Raw genomic sequence first — 22,620 nt, 5'->3', positions numbered from 1 at the left:
TATATATATATATATATATATATATATATATATATATACTAATTCAAAGTCCCTTTGCAACACCTTGTGAACAAACAATGAGTGCAAATTGATATGGGCTGACCGCACAAAAAAAAAAACAAACCTGTTTGTCTGTCAACATACTGTGAGAGATCATTTTTTTGAGCTTGACTTTCATTACACACAGTCTGTTCACTGTCAAAACACTAAATCAGCAGTCTTCAATTAGCCACGGGCAAATCTGAAGCTAACATGCAAGCAGCCTGTCCTTTCCTGTTATATTTACATTGTGCCTTTTGTTAAAGCCTTTCACCACAGTGTAATAGACAGAGCAAACTTCGCAGCTGCTGCTTAAATCCAATTGCTCAAACCTGGTTTGTCTCCATACACCTGAAATCAGGGTCTACAATATTTATCCAAGCAGGAAGTTAAAGACACTGCTCATATCAAGTTACATGTCCATTGAAGCAATGCTGGATTTTTTATTGGGGATTTAGCTAAGAGATAGTACACACATGCTCGCCAAAGATTAACTAAGCAATTTCTGATGAGCTTTCATTATTTTCATGGCATGACATGTTTAAATAACATCAGGGCTTATTTGAGAGCAGTCTACTAGGGTTTTTATGAGTCAGTGTGGTCTTCTTGTATGAACCTATGTATGAGAAAGAAATGTTTAATTAATTATACTTATTGCCTCTAAAAGTCAGTTGATTAAACAGAATCTTAATTGACTGTAAATTATAAGAACTCTCATGATGGTTTTCCAGGGCATTCGAGAGAGTTCCTTCTTGTCCCATCTATTTTAGATTGCTTCTTAATCCTATTAGCAGACACTCAACTGCAGTGCTTACTAAGAGGTTTACAAGGGTCCCCTGTCAGATTGTCTCTTGCTTGGTTCTTTTCAAACACCCTGACCTCCATTATAAACCTAGCTACCCTATTCTTTTGTGCTGAAATTTTATTGCAGATGTCATTCAGATCTTGAACAGAAAAGCCTCTGTTATAATCCTGACCTTGAAGAGTCACTTATATGGACTATTTTTGAAAAGACCAGCTCTGAAAATGGCAGTGAATCAAATGGACGATGTAATTCAAAGATGGGTGAGGAAACTAAAATTAAGTGTCATATTTTGTTGCAGTTTTTTACTACATTATGTGTGCTGATTTGTTATAAACTTTTTGCGTTTGTACTTATATCAAGTTAGGCATAAATGTAGTATGTGTAAATCAGTATGCATTATGATAATGACTGTAAAGGGCATAATCAAAATGCAAGAAGGAATAGGCTCTGAATGGTTTGTAAATTTGTTAGTTATTATTAATTTTAATCCTATAAACATGACTTCAAAGATTTACAGTATGATTATTTGTTATTGTTTATAGTAGAGATAGAGGATTTGATAATGACTCTGTCCATGTTTCAGAGAACAACTGAAGACTTTAAACCAGAGGACCATGAGCTCTTTCTGAATACTGGTCGCACCTGCATTGCCCAAGGTGACAGCAGTAAACTACTGGACTTCATAAAAGAGGAGGCCAATCAGGTAAATCTGGAAGCAATGACATAACGCTTTTAAAACTCACTTTAGATCTTTTATTGGAAAGCATTGGAAAGTATTTCTCACCCATTTTATGATTTAAAGCCTTTTGTATCAACTCAAGTCACATAACACTACTGCAAACAAGAAGGTACCATTTAAATTTTAGGTCCTTAAGAGACAAACAGGTGCCACAACGTTACACATATACATCCCGCGCTCATTTTTATGACATCAATCCACTGGGATTGGGAGAATTTGATGGGCTGTATCTCTACTAAACTGCCACTTTGTCATTCTGCCAAACTGACAGGCCCCATGACCCTTGGGTGTGGGAATGCAGTTTAGCAAAGAACCAGTCAGATTTCTTGCTTCACTGGAAGCCCTCTCAGGAGCAGCACTCCATTAAGTGCTGTTGATTTACCAATTTTCTGCACTGCTCCACTTTTCTATGCATGCAGCACACACTAAATAACATGCCATAGCTGTTTTAAAGCAGAGCTCAAATGCACAAAAAAATTACACCATATTTTCAAATGGCTGATTTCAAAATAATAACAGCCAGTATCTGTCAAATGCAAAATTTTCATGATCATGATTGTGAATCATTAAATTTCAGGCATGTACAGAATAATGGTCTAATACATGTCTGTAGGCATACATTTGCAAATACTACACAAATTAATAATATGTACAGTACATAAAGTGTACAAAAAGTTTCAAAAATGCAAAATTGTTTCAGTAAATGTAAAAAATGTAAATGGATAAATGTCTTTCTAGCACATAGTGAGGTCCATGGGCAGTGGCCTACTACCTGCACTGGTGAATGAAGCGCTGAGAAAGGACAGGAGTCCTGCTTACTGTCAGATTATCCTCAATGAACTTGTACAGGTAAGGTTGTACTTACTCAAATATGGTACTTAAATACTACTGTAAGATGATGACAATAAATAAGCATAACTTTTATTGTAGATCTGCAGTGTGCAAGAACTCCTCGATATTTTACTTGAGCAAGTGGAGGAGACTGATCCAAATGCCATTGCAGACACCGTCATTGTTCTCATGCCTCTTATTCAGTCAGGTAATTAAATTAAACCAGTATAAAAAGCATGTTTTTAACTTAAAATAAAAGCCAAAAACAAACAGGGCTCCCTCTACTGCAACTATCAAGTAATACAACATTTTCTGTTTGTTTCCGTTTCAGTGTTGTTGAGAATGAGGGAGTCGAAAGCCCCTGGATTGGCTTTGGCGCTTGATTCTCTGCAGAAACAAATTTCAAGGCTGCCTGTACCTTACTCACACAAACAGGAACAGGAAGATGTGTATGGGCTCTGCCGATGCTGCACTGCAGTACTGACCTTTGTACAACCCTTTGTACAGGAAGCCAAGAATCAAGACACAAACTCAGTGGCCACCAAACTAAGAGCTACTCTTCTAACGTTGTATGTTTCCAAACCTGTTCTTACTAATGGAATCACAATAATTTTAATGGAAATTACATACTGCTGAAATTAACCATTTATCCAAGTATTTCAAGCCAAATTATTTGTATAGTGCTTTTCACAATACACATTATTTCAAACATATTAACATTCAAAAAATTATTTTTACTAGGGTGGGCAATATGACCATATAACAATGACAGAAGTAATCCTGTGGATTTAGATCTAGCTATATTGTTCACTTTTGTTCTAAACGAGAGTAAACAATTCTCAAAAGGCATCTATAAAGATACGATAAGTTGTTTTAATTGAAAAATAAGAGTCTGATATAAGTTAACATTTTGCAAATTTAATTAGCATTAATTTAATTAATGATATTGAGAAACATGTAACCGTTTGTAGATTATAAGCATGCAATATTTTACATAATTCTTCACAATTTCCTTTCTTTCTCTAATGGCTCAGTTGCATGAATAGTCTAAGGGAACCTCTCCTTCAAGTTCAGCTGGACAGAAAGGCAAACACGACAGAAATTTCACCCCTGAGGAATTTTGCCACAGAAATAATGGTAATGATAGCACACATTTTTGTTACTATTAGGCATGGTAGTTTTGGAAAAAGGATGAACTTCTAAGTGCTTCTGTGCTTCTAACACTAGGCAATCTTAGCAGTGATCCAAGAGTCTCTGCCAAAAATACTGTTCTACCAGCCTTTGAGGGGAAAAGAAGACACTATACTGGTGAAAGATGCTTGTCATCCAAATGAATCAAGAGCTTGCATGGCTTACTTGCTGTTTGTCCAGCTTATTGCCATAGAAGTGTTTCCTGCAGTTTTTAGGTAAGTTGCAGTTAGACCTCAAAACTTTAAATATGTGTTTTTCCCCCTCTTGCCATGTGTTTACCAGACTTAAAGACAGTGTGAACTGTTGAGGCCACAAATCTCTTGGGCTTTCAAAAGCAGTTCAACATCCCCTTCATTTGAGAATCTTGTTTTATGCTTAATTTTAGAACTTAGGCAAGTTGTTTTTTTTTTGTTTTTGTTTTTTTAAATTTATGGTATACAATAACAATGTCTTTATGAAAGCGGTTTACATGACCAATATACTTTTAATGTACCAGAGTTTTTACATAGAGGTTTAATTTGACATTTTATTTCAGCCCTGTTTTCGTCCTGCAGTGCAATATGGAATACATCAATCTTCTGTTGAGTAGGTGTGTAAATAATGCAATTTTTTATTTTATTAAAAAAAAGAAGAAGAAGAAAAAAAAAGCCAACATAGTGTACCATGTATTTAGTCCAACTTCCCTTCCTGCTTTTTATTTCTATGCAGAAAGGATGAATCATGGATTTTGAAAGGACTGGTAAAGTGAACATCCACCAAAAATTATTATAGTTAGTACAAGTTCAGAATTTTGTACATACTTGATTTTCAGTACTGAGTAGTAATTTACTAGCGATGTCTTTTTGCATTTTTAAGGACTTGTATGTTAAATGTTTGGAAAGAGTAACAGACTGCAGTCTCCCAGTGGAGCTCTTAGAGCTTAAACCATTTCATGAGGTTCCACAGGTATGCAACACTATATATTGTTATATGGAATAAATAAAACAAATAAATTTAGAGTTGAAATTTACTTTTGTGTTTTATACTGTGTATGTTAAAAAAAACTGAAAAACACATCACCCACTTCTTAAAACCTACATAATATCTTGTTGGTGAAAACTAAGGATACACAATATATCAGTACCATATCAGTTTCCCCCCCACCAGAATTTTAATTGATGAATCCCTGGTGAAAACAAAAGTGTTTACTTTTTTAATGACATTGTTAACTTACATGAAAACTTTTGTTATTTGTTCACAGAACTTAATTAAAATTATGATTGACTGTCCTATCCAGCATTTGGTGAGTATAGATGAGACACAAATTGCATGTAAATCTGATCTATGTGAAATAAAGGCAGTTTTATGTTTGCGGTCATTTGTCCTATCTTTCATTAAGAGGGGAAGAAGTCTCGTGGTGTTCCAGCTCTTTATCGAGAAGCTTAATGGTGAAGCGAAGCACAAATTTTTCAGGTATGGTATCTGGATAGTTTAAATCAATGTTTAATTAAAAGTGCTATCAAAATTTGAATGGAATCTGTTGATGTATGTAAATACAAAAAGTGTAACTTAAATTAGAACATTCGCAGCTGGGTATTAATTGCTTATTTCTCCTTTGTGAATGCTCTAAGACGTATCATGAAGACTAGCCATCATGCAGGGTTAGAGAGTATCATCATCAAAAACATAAAGAATCAAGTGGAACTGTGCAGAAAGGTAGTGTACAAAACGATCAGATATCTTACAGTCATGAATCACATGCTTATAGGATTTTAATCATCTCTGAATCACTGATGTTAGAAATATTTATTCTCTTTTGCTATTAAAGTCAGCCTACCAGGATGGCTGGTTTGAGGGGACATGGCTCATCTCACTGCTCAGAGACACTATCACTCTCCCACAGGGCCATGAAACTGACTTGCTACATGGGATGGACAGGTGAACAAGACCTGTATTTTTACAAAGCTTTTAGTAAAGGAAAACAATCGCCTGACAAGCCACTAAATGCACATAACTACTTCTTGATGGATCTAATCAACTTTCATATCAACAAATCATTGACATGAATCGTAACCCAAGTACAGACTCCACGTATGGCAGCTGTCTCTATTTTAAATGTTAGATCTCCTACTAGCTAGATACAATCCATCCCTTACCATAATTTATTTATGAGTGTAGTCCAGGTTTACTGCCACGATCCCACAATGCAGAACAGATGGTGAGTAGTCCAATATTTTGAGGCAGATCCAGTGTCATTCTTAAAATGATACTAAAACCTGAGTGATTGACATACCTCGTCTGGATAATCTGTCCCTGATAAATTACTTAGGCCTTGCTTCATCCTGCTGATGGTCAGCTTTATGCACCTGTTGCACGTAACTCTTTCTGTGTAAAGTACAAGAAATATCTAAGGACAAAATATGACTATAAGCAAGAAGAGTTATTTGTGTTGTTTATTTTTTTCTCTCCCACCTTAATATTTTTATCTTTATTGCTTTTAAAGGATCATGGAGTCTCTGAATCTTCTGCGGTATTTATTGATAAAGGAAAGAGAAATTTCCGTAAGATTTTTACAACAGTTTGTCACATCACCACTATATATATATATATATATATATATATATATACTGTATATTTTCATCATGTTCTATTAATAAGACCCACCCTGTTATTTTCAGACTGGAATATGGATAGACCTGTGCCACATTGCAGAAAGTTACACAAAATTATTGCGAGTATGCCTAAGCATGTCAAAATCATACTATGGAAAAGAGCTAAAAACACTTAGAGAGGACAAAAAGACCAAGGCTAAAGGTAATATATGGTTTGTGTTCTTTCTCTGTTAAATGTATATATTATGTAGTGATAAAAATAGAATTTGACTTGTAGTAACATCTTTGTTTCCCCACAGAATTTAAGGAGGCCTCTGGGAAGAGATCAGTTCAGAGCTTGATTGTGAAAACAGAAACACTAGGCAGCATGCCACTTGAGGCACAAGATAAGGTTAGATTATGAGTAGGCCAACTACTTACCTGAATTCAGTTTAAAAATAATGACAGTATGTCATACATAACACTAAATATATCATTTGCAGGTCTTGCAGTGCGCCCTGATCACATATGACTTAATGGAAAGCCTTGTGGTTCGCATTGAGGACATCATTGAGGAGGGTCAAAAATGAACAAGTGGGCACAATTACTGTGGTCTGAACTGAATAATGTATTTATTTATTTACATTCCCTGTACCATGCTGCATTTTGCCTGTGAAAGATACAATATTGATATTTTCAATACTGTATTCATACTCTTCAGTCTTTTTCATCACAAAAAAGGTGGTGATTTTTCCTCTGTCAAAGTTTATACTTTGTTTTTAATGAAGAATGGCTATTATGAAAGAAACAAGTTTTACAAGAATATGAACAAAGTATGAATAGCAATTAACAGTTTTTACACAACTTACTATGAAACAATACTGACATCTGCTGTTAAAAAAAAGTATAGCAAAACATTAAGAAAATGAATGGACATGAACATAAATATCACTAGAACTCTCTCTCTTGAAGCATCCCCCAAACTGGGCTATGATCAATGATTTGAGCACAAGCCAAAGACATCTGATCTCTCAAATTCTCCACATTGGGTTTACTTGTGGCCTGGAATATAAAGGCCATTAAACCTTTTGCAGACACCATGCCAATATACTTCTCATACATGGAATTTTAGTATAAACGCTTTTACAGTGAGCACAGTCCTTGACATAAAATTCAAATGAACATTAAAACCATAGCATAATTTACCTCTAGACAGCATTCACTGTAAAATCAAAACATTACAAAAAAATTATAAGAATAAAGAAAACGCAAACTGTAAGACATCACAGGTTACCTTAGCGATGATCAGCATTCCCTTCACTACATCAGCTGTATTATGCACAGGTATGACTCTGAGGTTACAGCCAAGGAATCTGTTGCAAAAAATTAAAATATCAGAATTACACCATTTATCAAATATTCTTTCTTTCTTTCTTTCTAAAATAAAAATCTTTGCTGCTGGCCAGAACTGAACTCTTCCACAAACTTCATTATTTATTATTAGTCACCTTTGAAAAGTAATTGTGCCACACAGGCACCTTATTCAATGAGTCTGAGTGAATCTCTAGATGCCATGTCTAGAACTCTGCCTTTTTGGTCATTTATGTAATATGGCGTGCTTGCTTTCAAAATAAGGTTGTACATTTGTAGTTTTTTAATTTATCAATCACCTGTTCTGCACTGATGAGAAAATGTCCCACTCTCTTTTTCCATAGACTGGGGCTTGAAGCAGAAGAAAACTGTTTCTATGGACGTGCACAAACTTCTCAATTCTCTCAAAAAGTTCTGTATTCTCAAGCTCACACGAAAACTCCTCCAGTGTGACTAGCAAGAAAGCCGTACCTGTGCAACAGAAAAGTGAAGAGAAGGCAACTCTTTAGTGTACACTTAGGATCTATTTTCACAGACTGTATTTTTTTTTTAATTTATGTATATATTCAACACTATACTTTGTGTTATATTTTCCTTTATATTTATATTGTGTAATATCAATAGGCATTACTGCTGCAAGGGTGTTTCTAATACAACAACTAAAATTTGACATCTTTTTTCTCTTCTGACTGCTGTAACCAATCTCTCTATATTTTTTTCCTCTTTTGGAAAGTCGTGGAAAGCCTATTGTGGATTTTTTCTTTTTCTGTTGGAACAAATGGGAATGCTAAAATCATATTTGCTTTAGTCTCCTGTTTACCACTATAGAAGTTTACCCAACTATGAAAACTACTTAGTTTTTGCGAATTCCGGAAATGTTAAAAGGCTAACAAACTCTAGGAGTTTTATACAATGCTTCTGTCATCAGTACAGTTGTAACACAGTGTAAGTGCTTGCCTGAATTTCTCAGTGAATTCCTAACATGAGAGGGCTGCAAGACTGACAGTTCTACAGGCCAAACCCTAAAAATAAGTTAGCATTTTAGCACTTCCAGCTAAAATAAATAGGTTTCTTTTTTATTTATTTATTTATTTTTTATGATTTTAGGTTAAAAGACTGAAATAAGATCTGTGGTTAACACAAGCTGAAAAATGACCTAGACAAAATATCTTTGACAAAAGATATTTTCACATTTTATTTTACAACATAAATCAGTATAACCCCACAGAGAAAAACAACCAATATGGGGAAGTCCTAGAGCAAGACGCATGTTGTAATTATTTAATGATTATTTTAATTCTTTTTCTATGTAAAGCACTTTGAATTACAATTGTGTATGAAATGTGCTATATAAATAAACTTGCCTTGCCTTTAACAGTTTATTTATTCCTTGATTTTAAATGGAAAAAAGACTGTTGAGATGATCTTCGACCCCAGATCTGTGGGGGACCATAGCCCTGTAATAATACATGGAAATATTATTGAACAGGTTTCATCATATAAATACTTGGGCGTTTATATTGACAGTTCATTATGTTGGTCCTCCCACATTGACAGTCTGTGTTCTGGATTGCAGCAAAAGGCTATATTTTTTGCGAAGATTAAAAATATTTGGGGTAAATCAGAAGATTTTATTTTTCTTTTATCAGTCTGTTTGTGAGAGTTTGATAAGATATGGAATAACAGCATGGTATGGAATCCTGACTGTCCAATCAAAATCAAAACTTGTACGACTTGTACACACGGCTCTAAAAATTGTTGGGTGTGACGAGAAATGATCTATACAGGAGCTGTATGAGATATCTATTTTAAGACAAGCTAAGAAAATTGTTGCTGATGAGACATTTCACATGAGGATTTTAAGATGTTACCCTCTGGGAGACGATTAAGGATTTTGAAGTGCAAATCAAATTGCTACAAAAATTATTTTGTTCCAACTGCAGTTAAACTATTTAATAGGGAATTGCTTAAATGAAAGAACAGGTAGGGTATTGTTGTTTTATCTGGCTTGTGGTTATTAGTAATTTATTATGTTTGTGCTGTTTATGTGAGTTTAATGTTGTACTGGCTATGCCATGGTTGTCCAAGATGAATTTCCCAGCAATGGGAGAATAAAGTATATTCAATTCAATTCAATTCAATTCATTTGTATGGAAAAAATGCAGTTGCTAACATCTAAATGAGACTAGCGATAGCCTTCGGCCTCGGTTTAACTATTCACAAGTTCTGCTGATTGTATTTAGGGTTCAAAAAGTTTTGTTCTTTTGTGAAGTTCTTTTTTGGTCACAGAATTTATGTTTCTGCAATAATCATAATAAGTCAATTTTTGTCCAGAGAACCAGGGTGATGCTAACTTCCGGTTTGGCCTGCAAAAAATTGTAATCACTCACTGCAGCACTCTACACTCACCTAAAGGATTATTAGGAACACCATACTAATACTGTGTTTGACCCCCTTTCGCCTTCAGAACTGCCTTAATTCTACGTGGCATTGATTCAACAAGGTGCTGAAAGCATTCTTTAGAAATGTTGGCCCATATTGATAGGATAGCATCTTGCAGTTGATGGAGATTTGTGGGATGCACATCCAGGGCACGAAGATCCCGTTCCACCACATCACAAAGATGCTCTATTGGGTTAAGATCTGGTGACTGTGGGGGCCATTTTAGTACAGTGAACTCATTGTCATGTTCAAGAAACCAATTTGAAATGATTCGAGCTTTGTGACATGGTGCATTATCTGCTGGAAGTAGCCATCAGAGGATGGGTACATGGTGGTCATAAAGGGATGGACATGGTCAGAAACAATGCTCAGGTAGGCCGTGGCATTTAAACGATGCCCAATTGGCACTAAGGGGCCTAAAGTGTGCCAAGAAAACATCCCCCACACCATTACACCACCACCACCAGCCTGCACAGTGGTAACAAGGCATGATGGATCCATGTTCTCATTCTGTTTACGCCAAATTCTGACTCAACAGAAATCGAGACTCATCAGACCAGGCAACATTTTTCCAGTCTTCAACTGTCCAATTTTGTTGAGCTCGTGCAAATTGTAGCCTCTTTTTCCTATTTGTAGTGGAGATGAGTGGTACCCGGTGGGGTCTTCTGCTGTTGTAGCCCATTCGCCTCAAGGTTGTGCGTGTTGTGGCTTCACAAATGCTTTGCTGCATACCTCGGTTGTAACGAGTGGTTATTTCAGTCAAAGTTGCTCTTCTATCAGCTTGAATCAGTCGGCCCATTCTCCTCTGACCTCTAGCATCAACAAGGCATTTTCGCCCACAGGACTGCCGCATACTGGATGTTTTTCCCTTTTCACACCATTCTTTGTAAACCCTAGAAATGGTTGTGCGTGAAAATCCCAGTAACTGAGCAGATTGTGAAATACTCAGACCGGCCTGTCTGGCACCAACAACCATGCCATGCTCAAAATTGCTTAAATCACCTTTCTTTCCCATTCTGACATTCAGTTTGGAGTTCAGGAGATTGTCTTGACCAGGACCACACCCCTAAATGCATTGAAGCAACTGCCATGTGATTGGTTGATTAGATAATTGCATTAATGAGAAATTGAACAGGTGTTCCTAATGTGAGTGTATATAGGTTACATTACGTTTAAGTAAACAAATCAATATTTATAAAGTTTACTTTCATGATTAGACACAAACAAATATCTATCCACTCTAACAATGAAAAAGGAGTAAGATTTACCCCTCCCACATATCTTGAATATCTTCACAACGATGTGAACTAACATTACGTCCTTTAAATTTCCCAAGCTGAAAGAGGATGTAACGTGCATGTGCATAATGACAGTTCTGACTTGCGGTGCATGTTCTTTGTGTCACAGTATGGTCACAGTTTGCATTACCCTATGGCTGCGTTCCAGTTCGTTTTTTAAATGCCCTTCGACGCGATATGCGGTGACGTCATAATCGTGTTGCATTGTGGGTTATGGAGCTGCCTGAAGTGTACATGTGAAGTAGACTCGGTCAAAATCGAGGGAACGAGGGTCTGTCCATGTAAACTTCCCTCGTCCACTTCACGAAGTGGAATGCACTTCAGAATGGCGGCAGGGATTAGGGAAGTTCGCGAGTGCGTGTCTAAAACTGGAGTGGAACGCAGCCCATATAGGCTACTTGCGATTCTGGCGGAAGCTTCTGCACACTGCAGCACATACAAGATTTCGTTCGTTATTACTGCATTGAAAAAAATCCAGTAGGACATCTATAAAGTATTACATTTACTTATGAAATTTAACTAATTTCTACCTGACAAGGGGAAAACAAAAGATGAGGACAGAATGCTATCCGAGCGGCGAATCCTGTGCTGCTGCGCTAAAAGTATCTGTGAGGGTTCATCACACTGCGAAGATAATACAAAATAAGCAGATAAACGCATAAATAAGCATGCTTCAGTCAGCCAATAAATTAGTAAATTAGTAAAATCAAAAACAGAAAAACAATATTTTCCTCAAAGCTATAACAACTACAACCTATGAACTAACAGCAAGCATTTTAGCTGTCCAACGTAAACACGGAAAACCAACCTGAGGTGAGGTGCTGATTATAACGGTTGTTTTCCAAGAAGAGGTGTTGGTATCGCTTGCCATTTCCAGTTAGTTGGCTTGATATTCAGTTAGTTACGTTGCTAACAGTTTTCTTCCACAAAAGAGCCTATAAAAAGGTTTTACCCATAGGTTTTACCTAGACAGTCCGTCAACTGACGCCAATGTAAAGTTAGAGCGGCGGGTTCAAACTGGGACATTCAGAAATGCTGAATGTTAATTCACCTTGTTACTGAAATTGTTTGTACTCGAACAAAGACATAAATAAATGTAAAAAAAAAAAAAAAAATAGCATTTTCACAAGTGACTTTTTAAAATTAAAACACGATTTTTTTTCATGATAAAAACAGTAGCCCCGCCCCTTTCAGCGCTGCGCTCCTTGTCTTTTGTCTTCCTGTTTGTATTTCCACAGCGTTCTTACGCATTTATGAATGAACTGCTCGTTTTAAAATCGTCCTGGGGTGAGTTTTCCGAAAGCATCGTTGGTGAACCATGGTCGCAAGTCCCATTGAACTCTATTGGTAACGACGGAACTTGCGACCATAGTTCGCTTTGGGAAACGCACCCCTGGTCTGCTAACATTTGTTAAGACATCTGCTTTAAACATTACAATGCTCACGATAACTTTCATTAACTATACAACAAGTAAATCGACTTCACCAGCTAATTAATTCTTTGACAGCGATGCCATAGAAATACAGAACTACAGCAAAAACGGAAGTTCAAAGATAATTATAAAGATGGCGGTTTATAAGGTTTATTACCTAGGCATATACAGAAGGATATATAGAAACAGAAAATTAAACAGGAACTATACACCATGTACAAATCAAATTCATCTTTCTAAACCTCAGTTCATTTGGTCTAGTTTACCTTAACTTTAGATACACTATACTGTTTGAAATTTTAATTGCTATGAAATTATTTTAAATACATTTTTAAATTTTTAAACGACATTATTTTTACTCAAAGTGTTCTAAATTGATGAATTAAAGATTCAGTAAATGCGCAATATTTTTCAAACATTACTATCTTTAAAACCAAAATTTGACTTGTGTAAGTGTACAACATCTTAGTTTTATTTCTAAAAAAATAAAGTTATTCAACAAAGGAGAAGTGTTGGCAATTGTTGGAATTTGGTGGTTTCTTTAAAGGGATAGTTCACCCAAAAATGAAAATTTGATGTTTATCTGCTTACCCCCAGAGCATCCAAGATGTAGGTGTCTTTGTTTCTTCAGTAGAACACATATGATGATTTTTAACTGCAACCGCTGCCGTCTGTCAGTGGTATAATGCAAGTCAGCAGGAACATGGACTATAAGAGTAAATAAAACACGACAGACAAATCCAAATTAAACCCTGCAGCTCTTGACGACACATTGATGTCTTAAGACACGAAACAATCGGTTTGTGCGAGAAACGTAACAGTATTTATATCATTTTTTACCTCTAATACACCACTATGTCCAACTGCATTCATCACTCGATTCGTGAGGTCTGATCGCGCTCTGACAACGGCAGTGATGTCTCGCACTCATTGAAGTATATGCGCGAGACATCACTGCCGTTGTCAGAGTGCGTTGTCAGGTTGGAGTTAAAAATCATCAATTGTGTTCTACTGAAGAAACAAAGACACCTACATCTTGGATGCGGTGGGGGTAAGCAGATAAATATCAAATTTTCATTTTTGGGTGAACTATCCCTTTAATAGAATGAATGCAAATTATTGCTATACAATGCAATGGCCAATATACAAGCTATACATTTCAGATAGTCACGGACCGTTGGCTGAACGTCTGCTGCATATGGCACACTTAACTGGAAACACTTCAGGATTCAGTCATCAACTGGTTGGTTAAATTCTACAGGATGTCCGGGAGACGCGTGTGTTGCATTGGAAACAAGTGCTGTGACGCCAAACCCCCTTGTGGAAGAAGAATGCTGTCGTGTTTACAACTGTGACAATGAGCACTTACCAGGATCAACAAAACACTGGATTTTCAAAAGTATGTGAAGTTCGCTGCTCCATTGTTGCAGTAAACTTGCACAGTGTTCTTGAATAAATAATTAAGTAGATGCACGCCGGTCTGTTATTGTAGGAGCATCAACTTTACATTTTCACGCCCCTAAACATGACGCGAAGCAAAACGAACTGTGATTGGTTGCATTACATGTCAGTCAAATGTCCTCTTGGGCAGTCCTTGGCCAATCAAAGTTGCAATAGAGTCCAAACCTTCTGCTGTCAGTCTGAAGGTCTGGCTATGCGAGACTACATTTTAGACAACATTGTACTGTAACTTACATCTTAAATAATCAAGGAAACGTGAGGATAAACCATAAAGCTTCCACTTGTGCATTTCAAGATGTAAAGGTGATAATGGAGAAGAATAGAATACATGCAGATAAGGTTAAGACCTTTTAGAAAAAAAAACGAAAACAGTTTACTTGAAAGTACCACATTGCTTGGAGATGCTGGGGATTGAACCCAGGACCTTATACATGAAAAACACACATTCTACCACTGAGCTACACCCCCTGATGGTCATGAGATTTCTACTTGTGCATTTCAAGATGTAAAGGTGATAATGAAGAAGAAAAGAATACATGCAGATAAGGTTGAGAGGTTTTAGAAACAGGAAAACAGCTTACTTGAAAGTACCACCTTGCTTGGAGATGCTGGGGATTGAACACAGGACCTCATACATGCGAAGCATGCGCCCTACCACTGAGCTACATTCCCTGATGATCACGAGACTTCTACTTGTGCATTTCAAGATGTAAAGGTGATAATGGAGAAGAAAAGAATACATGCAGATAAGGTTGAGAGGTTTTAGAAACAGGAAAATAGCTTACTTGAAAGTTCCACCTTGCTTGGAGATGCTGGGGATTGAACCCAGGACCTCATACATGCGAAGCATGCGCTCTACCACTGAGCTACATCCCCTGACGTTAAAACCTTTTTCGTGTTTTCCTTTTTCCCCTTTCAAGATGTAAAGGTATTAAAGGACAACGTTGCAATTCATGCACCAAATTGGTTAGAAATATGTATGTGGTTGAAGCCTTTTACTTAAAGCCCAACAATGCTTGGAGATGCTGGGGATTGAACCCAGGACCTCATACATGCGAAGCATGCGCTCTACCACTGAGCTACATCCCCTGACAATTCTCACACCAAATTGGTTAAAAATATGTATGTGGTTCAAGCCTTTTACTTAAAGCCCAACATTGCTTGGAGATGCTGGGGATTGAACCCAGGACCTCATACATGCGAAGCATGCGCTCTACCACTGAGCTACATCCCCCGATTTTAGAACGATTTTCCTGTTGAGTACTTCCATGTGCCTTTTCTTAGATTTATATACTTGACAGAGTCAGAAATTGGAATACTTGTACATAAGATTCAGTGGTTTTAGAAACAGGAAAACTGTGCACTTGAAAGAACAACATCACTTGGAGATGCTGGGGATTGAACCCAGGACCTCATACATGCAAAGCATGCGCTCTACCACTGAGCTACATCCCCTGACAACTCATGCACCAAACTGGTTAAAAGTATGTATATGGTTCAAGTATTTTAATTAAAGCCCAACATTGCTTGGAGATGCTGGGGATTAAACCCAGGACCTCATACATGCAAAGCATGCACTCTTCCACTGAGCTACATCCCCTGATGACCATGGGATTTTTACTTGTGCATTTCAAAATGTAAAGGTGATAATCAAGAAGAAAACAATACATGCAGATAAGGTTGAGAGGTTTTAGAAACAGGAAAATAACGCACTTGAAAGTTCCACCTTGCTTGGAGATGCTGGGGATTGAACCCAGGACCTCATACATGCAAAGCATGCGCTCTACCACTGAGCTACATCCCCTGACAACTCATGCACCAAACTGCTTAAAAGTATGTATATGGTTCAAGTATTTTAATTAAAGCCCAACATTGCTTGGAGATGCTGGGGATTGAACCCAGGACCTCATAAATGCAAAGCATGCACTCCACCACTGAGCTACATCCCCTGACAACTTATGCACCAAACTGGTTAAAAGTATGTATATGGTTCAAGTATTTTAATTAAAGCCCAACATTGCTTGGAGATGCTGGGGATTGAACCCAGGACCTCATACATGCAAAGCATGCGCTCTACCACTGAGCTACATCCCCTGATGACCATGTGATTTTTACTTGTGCATTTCAAAATGTAAAGGTGATAATCAAGAAGAAAACAATACATGCAGATAAGGTTGAGAGATTTTAGAAACAGGAAAATAACGCACTTGAAAGTTCCACCTTGCTTGGAGATGCTGGGGATTGAACCCAGGACCTCATACATGCAAAGCATGCGCTCTACCACTGAGCTACATCCCCTGTTGATCAGGTGATTTCTACTTGTGCATTTCAAGATGTAAAGGTGTTAATCGAGAAGAAAACAATACATGCAGATAAGGTTGAGAGGTTTTAGAAACAGGAAAATAGCGTATTTGAAAGTTCCACCTTGCTTGGAAATGCTGGGGATTGAACCCAGGACCTCATACATGCAAAGCATGCGCTCTACCACTGAGCTACATCCCCTGACGATTCTCACACGAAATTGGTTAAAAATATGTATGTGGTTCAAGCCTTTTACTTAAAGCCCAACATTGCTTGGAGATGCTGGGGATTGAACCCAGGACCTCACACATGCGAAGCATGCGCTCTACCACTGAGCTACATCCTCCGATTTTAGAACGATTTTCCTGTTGAGTACTTCCATGTGCCTTTTCTTAGATTTATATACTTGACAGAGTCAGAAATTGGAATACTTGTACATAAGATTCAGTGGTTTTAGAAACAGGAAAACTGTGCACTTGAAAGAACAACATTGCTTGGAGATGCTGGGGATTGAACAGGACCTCATACATGCAAAGCATGCGCTCTACCACTGAGCTACATCCCCTGATGACCATGTGATTTTTACTTGTGCATTTCAAAATGTGAAGGTGATAATCAAGAAGAAAACAATACATGCAGATAAGGTTGAGAGGTTTTAGAAACAGGAAAATAGCGTACTTGAAAGTTCCACCTTGCTTGGATGCTGGGGATTGAACCCAGGACCTCATACATGCAAAGCATGCGCTCTACCACTGAGCTACATCCCCTGTTGATCACGTGATTTCTACTTGTGCATTTCAAGATGTAAAGGTGTTAATCGAGAAGAAAACAATACATGCAGATAAGGTTGAGAGGTTTTAGAAACAGGACTCCATTGCTTGGAGATGCTGGGGATTGAACCCAGGACCTCATACATGCGAAGCATGCGCTCTACCACTGAGCTACATCCCCTGACAATTCTCGCACCAAATTGGTTAAAAATATGTATGTGGTTCAAGCCTTTTACTTAAAGCCCAACATTGCTTAGAGATGCTGGGGATTGAACCCAGGACCTCATACATGCGAATCGTGAGCTCTACCACTGAGCTACATCCTCCCATTTTAGAACGAATTTCCTGTTGTGTACTTCCATATGCCTTTTCTTAGATTTATATACTTGACACAGTCAGAAATTGGAATACTTGTACATAAGATTCAGTGGTTTTAGAAACAGAAAAACTGCACTTGAAAGAACAACATCGCTTGGAGATGCTGGTGATTGAATCCAGGACCTCATACATGAAAAGCATGTGCTCTAACACTGAGCTACATCCCCTGATGACCATGTGATTTTTACTTGTGCATTTCAAAATGTAAAGGTGATAATTGAGAAGACAACAATACATGCAGATAAGTTTGAGAGGTTTTAGAAACAGGAAATTAGCGTACTTGAAAATTCCACCTTGCTTGGAGATGCTGGGGATTGAACCCAGGACCTCATACATGCGAAGCATGCGCTCTACCACTGAGCTAAATCCCCTGACGTTAAAACCTTTTTCGTGTTTTCCTTTTTCCCCTTTCAAGATGTAAAGGTATTAAAGGAGAACGTTGCAATTCATGCACCAAATTGGTTAGAAATATGTATGTGGTTGAAGCCTTTTACTTAAAGCCCAACAATGCTTGGAGATGCTGGGGATTGAACCCAGGACCTCATACATGCGAAGCATGCGCTCTACCACTGAGCTACATCCCCGATTTTAGAACAATTTTCCTGTTGAGTACTTCCATGTGCCTTTTCTTAGATTTATATACTTGACAGAGTCAGAAATTGGAATACTTGTACATAAGATTCAGTGGTTTTAGAAACAGGAAAACTGTGCACTTGAAAGAACAACATCACTTGGAGATGCTGGGGATTGAACTCAGGACCTCATAAATGCAAAGCATGCGCTCTACCACTGAGCTACATCCCCTGACAGCTCATGCACCAAACTGGTTAAAAGTATGTATATGGTTCAAGTATTTTAATTAAAGCCCAACATTGCTTGGAGATGCTGGGGATTGAACCCAGGACCTCATACATGCAAAGCATGCGCTCTACCACTGAGCTACATCCCCTGATGACCATGTGATTTTTACTTGTGCATTTCAAAATGTAAAGGTGATAATCAAGAAGAAAACAATACATGCAGATAAGGTTGAGAGGTTTTAGAAACAGGAAAATAGCGTACTTGAAAATTCCACCTTGCTTGGAGATGCTGGGGATTGAACCCAGGACCTCATACATGCGAAGCATGCGCTCTACCACTGAGCTACATCCCCTGACAATTCTCGCACCAAATTGGTTACAAATATGTATGTGGTTCAAGCCTTTTACTTAAAGCCCAACATTGCTTAGAGATACTGGGGATTGAACCCAGGACCTCATACATGCGAATCATGCACTCTACCACTGAGCTACATCCCCTGTTGATCAGGTGATTTCTACTTGTGCATTTCAAGATGTAAAGGTGTTAATCGAGAAGAAAACAATACATGCAGATAAGGTTGAGAGGTTTTAGAAACAGGAAAATAGCGTACTTGAAAATTCCACCTTGCTTGGAGATGCTGGGGATTGAACACAGGACCTCATACATGCGAAGCATGCGCTCTACCACTGAGCTACATCCCCTGACGATTCTCGCACGAAATTGGTTAAAAATATGTATGTGGTTCAAGCCTTTTACTTAAAGCCCAACATTGCTTGGAGATGCTGGGGATTGAACCCAGGACCTCATACATGCGAAGCATGCGCTCTACCACTGAGCTACATCCCCTGATGACCATGTGATTTTTACTTGTGCATTTCAAAATGTAAAGGTGATAATCAAGAAGAAAACAATACATGCAGATAAGGTTGAGAGATTTTAGAAACAGGAAAATAACGCACTTGAAAGTTCCACCTTGCTTGGAGATCCTGGGGATTGAACCCAGGACCTCATACATGCAAAGCATGCGCTCTACCACTGAGCTACATCCCCTGTTGATCAGGTGATTTCTACTTGTGCATTTCAAGATGTAAAGGTGTTAATCGAGAAGAAAACAATACATGCAGATAAGGTTGAGAGGTTTTAGAAACAGGAAATTAGAGTACTTGAAAATTCCACCTTGCTTAGAGATGCTGGGGATTGAACCCAGGACCTCATACATGCGAAGCATGCGCTCTACCACTGAGCTACATCCTTTGACGTTAAAACCTTTTTCGTGTTTTCCTTTTTCCCCTTTCAAGATGTAAAGGTATTAAAGGAGAACGTTGCAATTCATGCACCAAATTGGTTAGAAATATGTATGTGGTTGAAGCCTTTTACTTAAAGCCCAACAATGCTTGGAGATGCTGGGGATTGAACCCAGGACCTCATACATGCGAAGCATGCGCTCTACCACTGAGCTACATCCCCCGATTTTAGAACGATTTTCCTGTTGAGTACTTCCATGTGCCTTTTCTTAGATTTATATACTTGACAGAGTCAGAAATTGGAATACTTGTACATAAGATTCAGTGGTTTTAGAAACAGGAAAACTGTGCACTTGAAAGAACAACATCACTTGGAGATGCTGGGGATTGAACCCAGGACCTCATACATGCAAAGCATGCGCTCTACCACTGAGCTACATCCCCTGACAGCTCATGCACCAAACTGGTTAAAAGTATGTATATGGTTCAAGTATTTTAATTAAAGCCCAACATTGCTTGGAGATGCTGGGGATTGAACCCAGGACCTCATACATGCAAAGCATGCGCTCTACCACTGAGCTACATCCCCTGATGACCATGTGATTTTTACTTGTGCATTTCAAAATGTAAAGGTGATAATCAAGAAGAAAACAATACATGCAGATAAGGTTGAGAGGTTTTAGAAACAGGAAAATAACGCACTTGAAAGTTCCACCTTGCTTGGAGATGCTGGGGATTGAACCCAGGACCTCATACATGCAAAGCATGCGCTCTACCACTGAGCTACATCCCCTGACAACTCATGCACCAAACTGCTTAAAAGTATGTATATGGTTCAAGTATTTTAATTAAAGCCCAACATTGCTTGGAGATGCTGGGGATTGAACCCAGGACCTCATACATGCGAAGCATGCGCTCTACCACTGAGCTACATCCCCTGACAATTCAAGCACCAAATTGGTTAAAAATATGTATGTGTTTCAAGCCTTTTACTTAAAGCCCAACATTGCTTGGAGATGCTGGGGATTGAACTCAGGACCTCATACAGGCGAATCAGGCGCTCTATCTCTGAGCTACATCCCCCCATTTTAAAACGATTTTCCTGTTGTGTACTTCCATGTGCCTTTTCTTAGATTTATATACTTGACAGAGTCAGAAATTGGAATACTTGTACATAAGATTCAGTGGTTTTAGAAACAGGAAAACTGTGCACTTGAAAGAACAACATTGCTTGGAGATGCTGGGGATTGAACACAGGACCTTATACATGCAAAGCATGCGCTCTACCACTGAGTTACATCCCCTGATGACCATGTGATTTTTACTTGTGCATTTCAAAATGTAAAGGTGTTAATCGAGAAGAAAACAATACATGCAGATAAGGTTGAGAGGTTTTAGAAACAGGAAAATAGCGTACTTGAAAGTTCCACCTTGCTTGGAGATGCTGGGGATTGAACCCAGGACCTCATACATGCAAAGCATGCGCTCTACCACTGAGCTACATCCCCTGACAATTCTCGCACCAAATTGGTTAAAAATATGTATGTGGTTCAAGCCTTTTACTTAAAGCCCAACATTGCTTAGAGATGCTGGGGATTGAACCCAGGACCTCATACATGCGAATCGTGAGCTCTACCACTGAGCTACATCCCCCAATCTTAGAACAAATTTCCTGTTGTGTACTTCCATGTGCCTTTTCTTAGATTTATATACTTGACACAGTCAGAAATTGGAATACTTGTACATAAGATTCAGTGGTTTTAGAAACAGAAAAACTGTGCACTTGAAAGAACAACATCGCTTGGAGATGCTGGGGATTGAATCCAGGACCTCATACATGAAAAGCATGCGCTCTAACACTGAGCTACATCCCCTGATGACCATGTGATTTTTACTTGTGCATTTCAAAATGTAAAGGTGATAATCGAGAAGACAACAATACATGCAGATAAGTTTGAGAGGTTTTAGAAACAGGAAATTAGCATACTTGAAAATTCCACCTTGCTTAGAGATGCTGGGGATTGAACCCAGGACCTCATACATGCGAAGCATGCGCTCTACCACTGAGCTACATCCCCTGATGACCATGTGATTTTTACTTGTGCATTTCAAAATATAAAGGTGATAATCAAGAAGAAAACAATACATGCAGATAAGGTTGAGAGATTTTAGAAACAGGAAAATAGCGTACTTGAAAGTTCCACCTTGCTTGGAGATGCTGGGGATTGAACCCAGGACCTCATACATGCGAAGCATGCGCTCTACCACTGAGCTACATCCCCTGATGACCATGTGATTTTTACTTGTGCATTTCAAAATATAAAGGTGATAATCAAGAAGAAAACAATACATGCAGATAAGGTTGAGAGGTTTTAGAAACAGGAAAATAGCGCACTTGAAAGTTCCACCTTGCTTGGAGATGCTGGGGATTGAACCCAGGACCTCATACATGCAAAGCATGCGCTCTACCACTGAGCTACATCCCCTGTTGATCAGGTGATTTCTACTTGTGCATTTCAAGATGTAAAGGTGTTAATCGAGAAGAAAACAATACATGCAGATAAGGTTGAGAGGTTTTAGAAACAGGAAAATAGCGTACTTGAAAGTTCCACCTTGCTTGGAGATGCTGGGGATTGAACCCAGGACCTCATACATGCGAAGCATGCGCTCTACCACTGAGCTACATCCCCTGACAATTCTCGCACCAAATTGGTTAAAAATATGTATGTGGTTCAAGCCTTTTACTTAAAGCCCAACATTGCTTGGAGATGCTGGAGATTGAACCCAGGACCTCACACATGCGAAGCATGCGCTCTACCACTGAGCTACATCCCCCGATTTTAGAACGATTTTCCTGTTGAGTACTTCCATGTGCCTTTTCTTAGATTTATATACTTGACAGAGTCAGAAATTGGAATACTTGTACATAAGATTCAGTGGTTTTAG

The 22,620-nt window shown here is 38.2% G+C and overlaps 2 protein-coding genes and 40 non-coding genes across 42 annotated transcripts; 1 reads left to right on the top strand and 41 right to left on the bottom strand.

Moving 5' to 3' along the window:
• Positions 1-642: 642 nt before the first annotated feature.
• Positions 643-6,794, top strand: glmnb (glomulin, FKBP associated protein b). The gene is made up of 17 exons (XM_048199744.1): positions 643-1,104; positions 1,428-1,547; positions 2,322-2,432; positions 2,514-2,622; positions 2,746-2,983; positions 3,449-3,551; positions 3,642-3,820; positions 4,141-4,194; positions 4,314-4,344; positions 4,461-4,550; positions 4,846-5,057; positions 5,216-5,300; positions 5,413-5,522; positions 6,088-6,145; positions 6,263-6,398; positions 6,496-6,587; positions 6,679-6,794. Exons 1-17 carry the CDS (start codon positions 1,066-1,068, stop codon positions 6,763-6,765), a joined length of 1,854 nt encoding a protein of 617 aa, XP_048055701.1. The 5' UTR covers positions 643-1,065; the 3' UTR covers positions 6,766-6,794.
• Position 6,795: 1 nt separating this feature from the next.
• LOC125273919 (protein SPO16 homolog) lies at positions 6,796-12,446 on the bottom strand. The gene is made up of 5 exons (XM_048199743.1): positions 12,095-12,446; positions 11,817-11,910; positions 7,846-8,017; positions 7,470-7,548; positions 6,796-7,237 (listed from the first exon to the last, which is right to left on the bottom strand). The coding sequence occupies exons 1-5, from the start codon at positions 12,155-12,157 to the stop codon at positions 7,127-7,129; spliced, it is 519 nt and encodes a 172-aa protein (XP_048055700.1). The 5' UTR covers positions 12,158-12,446; the 3' UTR covers positions 6,796-7,126.
• Positions 12,447-14,576: 2,130 nt separating this feature from the next.
• trnae-uuc lies at positions 14,577-14,648 on the bottom strand. The gene has a single exon. It is a non-coding gene; the product is annotated as a tRNA-Glu (tRNA).
• Positions 14,649-14,780: 132 nt separating this feature from the next.
• On the bottom strand, positions 14,781-14,852 carry trnaa-cgc. Its single transcript has one exon. It is a non-coding gene; the product is annotated as a tRNA-Ala (tRNA).
• A 132-nt stretch (positions 14,853-14,984) lies between these two features.
• On the bottom strand, positions 14,985-15,056 carry trnaa-cgc. The gene has a single exon. It is a non-coding gene; the product is annotated as a tRNA-Ala (tRNA).
• Positions 15,057-15,197: 141 nt separating this feature from the next.
• On the bottom strand, positions 15,198-15,269 carry trnaa-cgc. The gene has a single exon. It is a non-coding gene; the product is annotated as a tRNA-Ala (tRNA).
• A 73-nt stretch (positions 15,270-15,342) lies between these two features.
• Positions 15,343-15,414, bottom strand: trnaa-cgc. Its single transcript has one exon. It is a non-coding gene; the product is annotated as a tRNA-Ala (tRNA).
• A 149-nt stretch (positions 15,415-15,563) lies between these two features.
• On the bottom strand, positions 15,564-15,635 carry trnaa-ugc. Its single transcript has one exon. It is a non-coding gene; the product is annotated as a tRNA-Ala (tRNA).
• Positions 15,636-15,708: 73 nt separating this feature from the next.
• Positions 15,709-15,780, bottom strand: trnaa-ugc. Its single transcript has one exon. It is a non-coding gene; the product is annotated as a tRNA-Ala (tRNA).
• Positions 15,781-15,912: 132 nt separating this feature from the next.
• On the bottom strand, positions 15,913-15,984 carry trnaa-ugc. Its single transcript has one exon. It is a non-coding gene; the product is annotated as a tRNA-Ala (tRNA).
• Positions 15,985-16,057: 73 nt separating this feature from the next.
• trnaa-ugc lies at positions 16,058-16,129 on the bottom strand. The gene has a single exon. It is a non-coding gene; the product is annotated as a tRNA-Ala (tRNA).
• A 73-nt stretch (positions 16,130-16,202) lies between these two features.
• trnaa-ugc lies at positions 16,203-16,274 on the bottom strand. The gene has a single exon. It is a non-coding gene; the product is annotated as a tRNA-Ala (tRNA).
• A 132-nt stretch (positions 16,275-16,406) lies between these two features.
• trnaa-ugc lies at positions 16,407-16,478 on the bottom strand. The gene has a single exon. It is a non-coding gene; the product is annotated as a tRNA-Ala (tRNA).
• Positions 16,479-16,610: 132 nt separating this feature from the next.
• trnaa-ugc lies at positions 16,611-16,682 on the bottom strand. Its single transcript has one exon. It is a non-coding gene; the product is annotated as a tRNA-Ala (tRNA).
• A 73-nt stretch (positions 16,683-16,755) lies between these two features.
• trnaa-cgc lies at positions 16,756-16,828 on the bottom strand. Its single transcript has one exon. It is a non-coding gene; the product is annotated as a tRNA-Ala (tRNA).
• A 148-nt stretch (positions 16,829-16,976) lies between these two features.
• trnaa-ugc lies at positions 16,977-17,046 on the bottom strand. Its single transcript has one exon. It is a non-coding gene; the product is annotated as a tRNA-Ala (tRNA).
• A 128-nt stretch (positions 17,047-17,174) lies between these two features.
• Positions 17,175-17,247, bottom strand: trnaa-ugc. The gene has a single exon. It is a non-coding gene; the product is annotated as a tRNA-Ala (tRNA).
• A 113-nt stretch (positions 17,248-17,360) lies between these two features.
• On the bottom strand, positions 17,361-17,432 carry trnaa-cgc. Its single transcript has one exon. It is a non-coding gene; the product is annotated as a tRNA-Ala (tRNA).
• A 292-nt stretch (positions 17,433-17,724) lies between these two features.
• trnae-uuc lies at positions 17,725-17,796 on the bottom strand. The gene has a single exon. It is a non-coding gene; the product is annotated as a tRNA-Glu (tRNA).
• Positions 17,797-17,928: 132 nt separating this feature from the next.
• Positions 17,929-18,000, bottom strand: trnaa-cgc. The gene has a single exon. It is a non-coding gene; the product is annotated as a tRNA-Ala (tRNA).
• A 141-nt stretch (positions 18,001-18,141) lies between these two features.
• trnaa-cgc lies at positions 18,142-18,213 on the bottom strand. The gene has a single exon. It is a non-coding gene; the product is annotated as a tRNA-Ala (tRNA).
• A 148-nt stretch (positions 18,214-18,361) lies between these two features.
• trnaa-ugc lies at positions 18,362-18,433 on the bottom strand. Its single transcript has one exon. It is a non-coding gene; the product is annotated as a tRNA-Ala (tRNA).
• A 73-nt stretch (positions 18,434-18,506) lies between these two features.
• trnaa-ugc lies at positions 18,507-18,578 on the bottom strand. Its single transcript has one exon. It is a non-coding gene; the product is annotated as a tRNA-Ala (tRNA).
• A 132-nt stretch (positions 18,579-18,710) lies between these two features.
• Positions 18,711-18,782, bottom strand: trnaa-cgc. Its single transcript has one exon. It is a non-coding gene; the product is annotated as a tRNA-Ala (tRNA).
• Positions 18,783-18,855: 73 nt separating this feature from the next.
• Positions 18,856-18,927, bottom strand: trnaa-cgc. Its single transcript has one exon. It is a non-coding gene; the product is annotated as a tRNA-Ala (tRNA).
• Positions 18,928-19,059: 132 nt separating this feature from the next.
• On the bottom strand, positions 19,060-19,131 carry trnaa-cgc. The gene has a single exon. It is a non-coding gene; the product is annotated as a tRNA-Ala (tRNA).
• Positions 19,132-19,204: 73 nt separating this feature from the next.
• Positions 19,205-19,276, bottom strand: trnaa-cgc. The gene has a single exon. It is a non-coding gene; the product is annotated as a tRNA-Ala (tRNA).
• Positions 19,277-19,408: 132 nt separating this feature from the next.
• Positions 19,409-19,480, bottom strand: trnaa-ugc. Its single transcript has one exon. It is a non-coding gene; the product is annotated as a tRNA-Ala (tRNA).
• Positions 19,481-19,612: 132 nt separating this feature from the next.
• On the bottom strand, positions 19,613-19,684 carry trnaa-cgc. The gene has a single exon. It is a non-coding gene; the product is annotated as a tRNA-Ala (tRNA).
• A 141-nt stretch (positions 19,685-19,825) lies between these two features.
• On the bottom strand, positions 19,826-19,897 carry trnaa-cgc. The gene has a single exon. It is a non-coding gene; the product is annotated as a tRNA-Ala (tRNA).
• Positions 19,898-20,046: 149 nt separating this feature from the next.
• On the bottom strand, positions 20,047-20,118 carry trnaa-ugc. The gene has a single exon. It is a non-coding gene; the product is annotated as a tRNA-Ala (tRNA).
• Positions 20,119-20,191: 73 nt separating this feature from the next.
• trnaa-ugc lies at positions 20,192-20,263 on the bottom strand. The gene has a single exon. It is a non-coding gene; the product is annotated as a tRNA-Ala (tRNA).
• Positions 20,264-20,395: 132 nt separating this feature from the next.
• On the bottom strand, positions 20,396-20,467 carry trnaa-ugc. Its single transcript has one exon. It is a non-coding gene; the product is annotated as a tRNA-Ala (tRNA).
• A 73-nt stretch (positions 20,468-20,540) lies between these two features.
• On the bottom strand, positions 20,541-20,612 carry trnaa-cgc. Its single transcript has one exon. It is a non-coding gene; the product is annotated as a tRNA-Ala (tRNA).
• Positions 20,613-21,110: 498 nt separating this feature from the next.
• trnaa-ugc lies at positions 21,111-21,182 on the bottom strand. The gene has a single exon. It is a non-coding gene; the product is annotated as a tRNA-Ala (tRNA).
• A 73-nt stretch (positions 21,183-21,255) lies between these two features.
• trnaa-cgc lies at positions 21,256-21,327 on the bottom strand. Its single transcript has one exon. It is a non-coding gene; the product is annotated as a tRNA-Ala (tRNA).
• A 149-nt stretch (positions 21,328-21,476) lies between these two features.
• trnae-uuc lies at positions 21,477-21,548 on the bottom strand. The gene has a single exon. It is a non-coding gene; the product is annotated as a tRNA-Glu (tRNA).
• A 132-nt stretch (positions 21,549-21,680) lies between these two features.
• Positions 21,681-21,752, bottom strand: trnaa-cgc. The gene has a single exon. It is a non-coding gene; the product is annotated as a tRNA-Ala (tRNA).
• A 132-nt stretch (positions 21,753-21,884) lies between these two features.
• Positions 21,885-21,956, bottom strand: trnaa-cgc. Its single transcript has one exon. It is a non-coding gene; the product is annotated as a tRNA-Ala (tRNA).
• A 132-nt stretch (positions 21,957-22,088) lies between these two features.
• On the bottom strand, positions 22,089-22,160 carry trnaa-ugc. Its single transcript has one exon. It is a non-coding gene; the product is annotated as a tRNA-Ala (tRNA).
• A 132-nt stretch (positions 22,161-22,292) lies between these two features.
• Positions 22,293-22,364, bottom strand: trnaa-cgc. Its single transcript has one exon. It is a non-coding gene; the product is annotated as a tRNA-Ala (tRNA).
• Positions 22,365-22,437: 73 nt separating this feature from the next.
• On the bottom strand, positions 22,438-22,509 carry trnaa-cgc. The gene has a single exon. It is a non-coding gene; the product is annotated as a tRNA-Ala (tRNA).
• Positions 22,510-22,620: the final 111 nt, after the last annotated feature.

The sequence above is a fragment of the Megalobrama amblycephala genome, linkage group LG8, assembly GCF_018812025.1.
Source record: "Megalobrama amblycephala isolate DHTTF-2021 linkage group LG8, ASM1881202v1, whole genome shotgun sequence".
NCBI lineage: Eukaryota > Metazoa > Chordata > Actinopteri > Cypriniformes > Xenocyprididae > Megalobrama > Megalobrama amblycephala.
This window is presented reverse-complemented; position numbering and strand designations above follow the sequence as displayed.

Bases quoted from the DNA above. Each gene is read 5' to 3' on its own strand.
- glmnb (XM_048199744.1), top strand. From the start codon at position 1,066: ATGGCAGTGAATCAAATGGACGATGTAATTCAAAGATGG. The intron at 1,105-1,427 runs GTGAGGAAACTA...TCCATGTTTCAG, and splicing joins ACGATGTAATTCAAAGATGG to AGAACAACTGAAGACTTTAA. The intron at 4,551-4,845 runs GTATGCAACACT...ATTTGTTCACAG, and splicing joins CATTTCATGAGGTTCCACAG to AACTTAATTAAAATTATGAT.
- LOC125273919 (XM_048199743.1), bottom strand. From the start codon at position 12,157: ATGGCAAGCGATACCAACACCTCTTCTTGGAAAACAACCGTTATAATC. The intron at 7,549-7,845 runs GTGATTGATAAA...TTTTTGCAACAG, and splicing joins TTCTCATCAGTGCAGAACAG to ATTCCTTGGCTGTAACCTCA. The intron at 7,238-7,469 runs GTAACCTGTGAT...TTTATATTCCAG, and splicing joins GAATGCTGATCATCGCTAAG to GCCACAAGTAAACCCAATGT.